This window comes from Rousettus aegyptiacus, unplaced genomic scaffold (assembly GCF_014176215.1).
Source record: "Rousettus aegyptiacus isolate mRouAeg1 unplaced genomic scaffold, mRouAeg1.p scaffold_m13_p_11, whole genome shotgun sequence".
NCBI lineage: Eukaryota > Metazoa > Chordata > Mammalia > Chiroptera > Pteropodidae > Rousettus > Rousettus aegyptiacus.
Window position 1 is genome coordinate 2432579 of NW_023416286.1, and position 7263 is coordinate 2439841.

The 7263-nt window shown below is 62.4% G+C and overlaps 1 protein-coding gene across 3 annotated transcripts in view; it reads right to left on the reverse strand.

Moving 5' to 3' along the window:
- The window catches only part of FLT1 (fms related receptor tyrosine kinase 1), a 139578-nt gene extending 133805 nt beyond the window's left edge, over nucleotides 1-5773 (reverse strand). The window contains exon 1 of one of the 3 annotated variants that reach the window (XM_036228396.1): nucleotides 5450-5773. In XM_036228396.1, the coding sequence (XP_036084289.1) occupies nucleotides 5450-5513 (64 nt within the window). In that variant the 5' untranslated portion in view covers nucleotides 5514-5773. The remainder of the gene's footprint in view (nucleotides 1-5449) is intronic. The other 2 variants (XM_036228397.1, XM_036228398.1) reach the window with 2 other exon arrangements.
- Between the last annotated feature and the right edge of the window lie 1490 nt (nucleotides 5774-7263).

The following is a 7263-nucleotide window of genomic DNA, read 5'->3' on the forward strand; positions in this document are numbered from 1 at the left end:
GGAGAAGAGGATTCGGATCCCGACGCCAGAGCTGAGAATCCTGCGCTCACACCAGCATTTCTCCACTTTCCACGTGCAAACGAAACATCGGGGGACTTTTTAAAAACACCCATCCGGTTCACGAGGGTCCCCACAGAGGCTGGGCCAGGGACCGCACCCGGGAAGCGCGTTTGGGGGTGCGTCGTGGGCGTGCGCGGAGGGGGGGGCGGGGGCGGGGAGGGGCGGCGCCAACTTGAGGCCAAACCGTCATTTCTCATTTTGGTTTTCCCGATCGCGTCTCACGCCCCCCTAGCAGGGCGGGCCTGCTGTGGATGGCCACGGAGAGCCCATTCTAGGACAGAGGAAGGGGGCAGGTCAGCCTGGTCCACGCGGAAGGCCGAGGCTCCTGCTGCAGCAGCCCAGGCCGCGTGCGGTCCACCCCTGCGGTGTGCACCGGGCCGGGGGTCTGCGAGCTGCGCTGCGTGGCCACCACGTGGGCCTGGCGGGGAGGGGCCGAGGCGCTGGGCACCGCGCTGGCCGGGGCTGCTCAGACCGGCACAGACGGGAGCCCAGCTCCGGGGGCCAAGAGCCCAGGGGAGCTTCACTGTGAAGCTCGGGAAGTGCGTGCCGCAGGCAGGGGACTTCCCGCTTCGAGGTCACTCGGCGCAAAGGACAGACATCAACTGTTAAGAACAGCCCCTCCGAGGTGTCCGCCGTGACCAAGGCCACATCTACAGACTGCCTGGCCCTGAGAGGCTTCTTGTTCACAGTGAGGCTGCGGCCACACCATCCCCTGGCTCGCTGCACTCCGCCCCTCCCCGGGCCCCCGTGCCAGGGTCTCTGTTCCCCAAAGAGTGAGGGCACAGCCACGTGACCACGCCAACGACGCTGGCGAGAAGGCCCAGAGGGGGCCCGCGGGAGCGGGCGGGCACGGTGTCTGAGCTGGGCCTGGAGGCAGGGGAGGAGATGTGGGGGAGGAGATGCGGAGGGAGGATGTGGGCCCAGGCCACACGGAGCAGGGCCGTGCGAGGCCCGCAGGGAGGGTGACTCATTTCTGCAGGGTCGAGTTTGTGTAGCCGGGACACGTGGATGGAGGGGAGCAGTGCCAGATGAAGCTGGTGTCCTGAGCCACAAGTGCCTGAGGCGCAGGGGTGCACAAGGGCGACCTAACCGGCCCCAAGGAAAACGCATGGCACCGAATCCCTCGCAGTCCGAATTCAAACCCGTACGGGCTTTAAGGACATAGATGAAAATTTCATATTAAAAAAAAAAAAGATGTCATCTTACCCCAATACACTTAATAAAAAATAAAAGATGTTAGAGCTTCGAAAGAAATTTTAGCCCCCGAATAGCGTCACTCAGGAAATATCTGAGCACCCCACTCCGTTCCAGGTGGAGGAAATGCAAAAACGAAGAAGGATGACCGTATCTGGGGTGCAAACGCTGGGTTCTGTCCCCCCACCCCCGACTGCCACTAGCCTGTCACTGACCTTGGGGGAAGGTGCCCAGACTGCCCTGGGTGAACCTTCTCATCTCTGAGGGGAGCAGACTCCCTCTGTGAGGCTCCATCTCGCTCTCCAGTATGTGTGTCTGTGAGACGGAGCGAGTCCCTCAGTCCCTCGAGGACAGAGGAGAGAACCGACCGACCGTCAGAAATGGCTTCCCCGAGATGCCGGGATATCCCCAGGAGTGCTTGACATCCCCCCCCACATCCGCCCGCAGCAACGCAGGAACTCAGTCCCCTGCCCCCAGCAGACTCCAGGAGCCGTTTCCTTAATGAAACCCCCTGTGGTCCCAGATGCTAAGCCGGAGGCTTCCCTCTCCAGCCCCCCTCAGTTGCCCCATTCCTCCCATTTCCTTCCCTTCCCTCGAGCCGGTATAGAATCCAGTACTTTAATCAGCAGCACACGCTTTCCAAGGTACTGGAGAGTGTGAGGAATTCGCCCGCCGCACACTACAGCCGGCGGGACGGTTCTGTTCTGTTCTGTTCTGATCTGTTCATCAGTTAAACCCAGTGCAACAGCCGCTTCTGAGGCTTTCAAACATTCCGAATATATCTTTACTTAAAAAAATAAAAACAAGGCCAGGTTTTATTGCCAATGTCCCTCCTCCCCGATCCACAGTGACAAGCACTCTGCAGATTTCCGTTTGTGCCTGATACACGGTAAACTCCTGGCTGCAGCTAAAGCAGGAGCCGACGCCAGCAAGCATGGCATCTGACGCGCTCACCCTCTCTCCTTTCTCACCCCCCCTCCCCCCCCACACGCACATCTCAACCTACAGCACCGCAGAAACCACCGCTGTTATTCCCGCTTTGCAGTAACAGACGCCAGCCACCCCCGGGCAGTAGAGAAGCCTCCCTGAGGACGCGGCACCTTTCGGGGTCCATACAAAACCATTTCTTTGCGACATACCTTTCTCCACCTCGAAATCACACCCCTTCCAAGTAGATTTAGAATGTCTCGCCAGTTTTTGGTAAGGAGAACAAAGCGATTATTTGGTTTGTTCTAAAACATCCTATAAAATAGGTTCTGTTTTAAATAAGAGGCTTCGTGTCCTCACGGAAATGGCAGCTCTTTAAAAATAAAGTTATCTTGGATCAAATAAGGGAGCGTCAATAATAACCAAAAAAAAAAAAGAAAAAAAAGATGCATATGGGTTTTAAATGACCGGTCCCCTGAGAAGAGGTAACGAATGTAACTCGAGCTACGCGGCAGAGTCTGCTTCCCAGAGTTACGCTTCGGAGCGAAGCCCGAGGTGACGACTCCACCGGCGTGGGCACCTCTCGCAGCTCGGCTCTGGCAACCCCCTGAAAACCACCTTAATTGTCTGGTCAGGTGCAGTCCGCCAGCGAGAAAGAAAAAACAGTGCGATTGCAGACAGCAGGGGAAACCCACCCGGTCCACCCCTCCAGCCTGGCTTCGGCTTCTGGATGCAAATGTAGACGCGGGAGGGCGAGAGGGAGGGCGGGAGGGAGACACCATGTCAGCCTGTTTCTAAGAATCACTCATGGAATTTCAGAGCTGGGGGAGGGCCTTAGAAACCAGCATCGATCCCGAGTTTTACACACGAAAACCGAAAGGCCACTTGGCGTCCACTTGGATGGCCCATCGTGGAATTTTCAACAGGCAAAGAACAAACTTCAAACGAAAACTAAATAAAGTAAAAAATATTGAGGGACTAGAGGAGGCAAAGACCTACAGTTCAGCCAGTTCAGCCGGGACTGGGTGCATTATTTGGAAGACTAAGAGGATTGGCCGGGGTGCTAAATAATTAGCATTTAAAACAAGCAATTCGGAACAAACACAGCCAAAAAAAAAAAAAAAAAGCGTGGCTGCATAAACCTTGAGGAGAACAACAAAGGCTGGGAAAATGTAAAATTAGCTTCATTGTGAGAATGACTGCATTCGGTTTGGAAATGGCTGTTAGGTCCACGTATGCGGTGGTTTAACTTCATAACGTAGACGCCCCTCACAAAATGTACAAGTGAAGCATTTCCAGTTAGCTTCAGCAAATCGTAAATGTTAGCTGCTCAAACACTTGAGAAAAAAAATGGGGACTGAAAAATAGGGGTTTGTGGCTCTAATCAACGTGATGCCTTAAAAGTAAGAAAATAAGGCTTTGAGTGGCAAAAAAAGAGGACCGGTATCCTTTTTAGAGGAATACTGCAATATAGAGGACTTGCGAGCATCTGAATTCTTGGCATCTTTTTTTATTTCCCAGGATATTCGGAAGAAGGTAAGTCAACGCTTTGGGGGGGAAATGCATTATCTATGTGTATCCCCGGACCCGGGTTAGTTTACCCTTCCACGCACACGTGCGCAGCGCTCACACGCAGTAGCAGTGACCGATGAACAGGCAAAGGCCCCTGAAGGTGAGCCGAACCTGGCACAAGGTACGGGCGGGGCTCCTGATAAACCCACAGGGTAAATCCCCATCCCCAGAGCCTCAGCCCCCGGGGTTCAGTTCCGGAGCCCAGATTCGCTTTAGAAAGCAGGGAGCTGACTTTCCCGGAGAGGCGTCTGCTCGCCCGGCGGGTGAAGCCGTGGTTTAGGGAGGCAGGCTGTCTTCCTATAATGTGTCATTTTTTTTTTTTTGATGACAAATAATTTCCAAGATTTCCACCTCATTTAAGTAAAACAAAATCAAGAGAAATCACACAAGGGTCTCATGTTTCTGTAAAGCTTCCCCTGATAAGGAAGAGAACTATACTTCACTGGTCAACCGCAGTTTTGAAACAGAAATAAAGGTAAATCTGTGCGAGGCAGAAAATCCAATAAAAGATAGACTCTTCCCTCCAGTTTTTGGATTCACGGCAATTTACCGAGATTCACTTTAGGTAATGGTCTGCAGCAAGTTATTTAAATTCTCTAAGCGCTTGTTTCAAAATAAGTGACTTTTCAAAACAAACAAATGTATTTTTGAATTAGAAAAGCGATATTTCATTTAATATAATAGCAACTTTCCCAACTTACAGCGAATTCTCACACGTTACTTCACCTTGCCTCTCTGGTTAATGGTTTCACGCACTGGAAGTTATTTACAAACTGCCAGTCTAATTAGTCTCCCCACTGTTACAGCCTCGCGATTTTTAACAAGCATCTTAAAAATTCAGCGCTCACACCTAGTCACTTTGCACCCGGGGATCTTTGCAAATAGGTGATTTTACGTTATCGCCTTTTGTTTCATATTTTACCTTTTCTCCGTGATGCTTAAAAGGAGGGCGCTCCGAGATCTGGCTTCCTGTGCCCGCGGCACGGCCAGGGGCTCGGCCGCTCGGCCCGGCCGGGCAGAGGCGCGAGTCCGAGCCCCGAGGCCTCGCGGGCGGTGGCGCCCGCACCCCGACCGCCGTGCGACCCCCCCCCCCGCCCGGCCCCGACGGCTCCGCCGCCCGTTGCCCCAACGCCCGGCGAAGGGACCGCACCTCGCGGTCCAAATCGTGCGCCCTGGCCTCTCGCCATTCGAAGGGCCGGCGTGCGGTGCCGCGGGGACCTAACGGTATCTGGGTCCTCGGCCGCCCCGGGCGGCCAGGTTCGCCGAGGTCCGCGGCCTGGGCTGGAGCGGCCGCAGAGGGTCCCCCGGGGGGCCGCGCGCCGCGGCGGGCGCGTGGCCGGCGGAGCGGCCGCTCCTAACATAACACTCTCCGGGCACAGCCGGGCTCGGGGACCCGCAGCGGGTCGAGGGGTACCAGCTCTTGCCGTTTCCGGGGTTCTGCTGCTCCGGGCGCCCCCTCCCATAGGGCCCCTTCCTCCCCTCTCTGGCGCGACGACGCGGCTGGTGCCCGACATCGCCACCCCGACCCGGCGCCCGCGGCCCCGCGCCGGCTCGCCCGGCCGCCGGTCCGGGGTTTGGCAGGTCCGGGGCGCGGCGCCGAGCGACGGCAGCCGCGGGGTCCGGCCCAGCGCTGCCCGGGCAGGCGGTGCCCGCGCGCCCCCCGCGCCCCCCGCGCCCCCTCCCCGCCGCGCCTCACCTGCGAGCAGCAGCGCGCCCAGCAGCGCGCACAGCAGGGCCGCGGCGTCCCGGGGGCGCCGCATGGTGCGCGCGGCGCGGCCGCCCGAGCTGGGTCCTCGCTGTCCGCCGCCGCCGCCGCCGCGCCCCGCGCGCCCCGCTCCGCTCCGCCGCCGCCGCCGGGGAGACGGCCACCTGCCCGGCGATCCGCGCCGCCCGGGGCCCGCGCCGCGCCGCCGCCGCCGGAGGAGCCGCTGCAGAGTCCGGCCGGCGCTGCGCTCCCTGCGGACCGCGATGCGGAGCCGCGCAGGGCGGGGGCCGCTTATAACCTTCGGGCAGCCCACTTCCTACCCCGGCGCCTCCTTCCAGTGACGTCAAGGGGTCCCCCACCCCTCATCCGCCTCCCCACCTACCCTCTTCCTCCGGGACCGCGTCCCCTTCGGCTGCGGAGAGGGGCGGGGGCCGCCGGGGGCGGGGAGCGCGCGCGGGGCGGGGCGCGCGGCCGCGGCGGCTCAGGGTCCTCGCCCCGGGTCGCGCGGCCCCGGCCCCCCTCGGCCCCGGCCCCCCTCGGCCCGGCCCCCCTCCCGCCCCAGCGCTCAGGAAGTCCTCGCCGGCTCCCTCCGCCCGCCTCGCTCAGCCCCGGGGCCGCCCGCGGCTGGGAAGGGGCCCGGCCGGCGCTCCGCGCCCGCCGCCCGCGGGAAGTCCGCTCCTCGGGAAGCCGGCCGCGCCCCCGGGACGGCGCCCCAGGACCTGGGGGTGAGGCGCAGCCCGGCTCCCTCCTCTCCCGTGGCCTCCCGCCTCGTCCAGCCGCCCCCGGCCCCGAGGCACCCCCCTCCCCCCCGGCTGCCCCCAGACGTCCGCGAAGGCGCCCGAACCCCCAGCGCCCGGGACCCGACCGGGAGCGCCGCGGGGCACCGGCCGCCGGCCCGGCACCTTCGGAAGACGGCGACCCGCCCGGGCCCCGGTCCCCGTCCCCGGGCCCCGTTCCCGGGCCGCGCGCGCCCCCGCCGCCGCCCGGGTCATTTCCTAAACGCCCTGCTCCCCAGAAGCAAAACAAGGCACAGCGTCCCGGCACCTTCTTAAAGGCCGAGGCGTGAAACTGGTCCTGCCACTCGCGGGGCCCGAGCACACGCACTCGGTTTCCTAACTGCGCGGAAACGAGCCTCCCCGGCGGCGGCTCCCGCCCCGCGAGCGAAGCGCCGGGCGGACCCGGGGACGCGGGTCCCTCGCGCGGCGCGGCTTCCTCGGCGCCCGCGAGTCCGGCGTCACCCCGAAGGCGGGAGCGTCCGAGGCGCCCCGAGCAGCCCGGCCCGGTCTCCGCCGGCAGCGCCGCTGGGGACGGGGGTTCCGTGGGAACCTGCGGGTCGGTCGAGACGGCGCAGCGGCGACGGCGCCCAGACGCGGCCGGCGACTCTCCCCGCAGCGCGGACCACCTGCCCGCCCGGGTGGCTGGGCGGCCGGCGGAGCGAGGAGGGGTCCCCGCCACCCGCCGCCGCGCGCAGGAGACGCGGGGCCGCAGCCCCCCACCCGCCCCGGGAGACGCGCGCAGGGGCGCCCGCCGCCGCCGCCTCCCCGAGCCTGATGCCTCCAAAACCGCGGGCTCGGCCGGGGGCCGGTTAGGCGCGGACCACAGGGCGGGAAGCCCACGGCCGATCCTCCTCCAGACTGGCCCCCCAGCCCAGGCCTCCGTCCGGGACAGACCCGGAGAGCCTCGCCGCGGAGCGCTTCGTCTCTCCCCCCGCGCTCTCCCGAGGGAGAAGCCGTCCGCGTAGCTCTCCTGCCTCCTCACGGGGACCGCGCGTTGCGTTAGCGCCGAAAACACTGTGATGAGCTCTC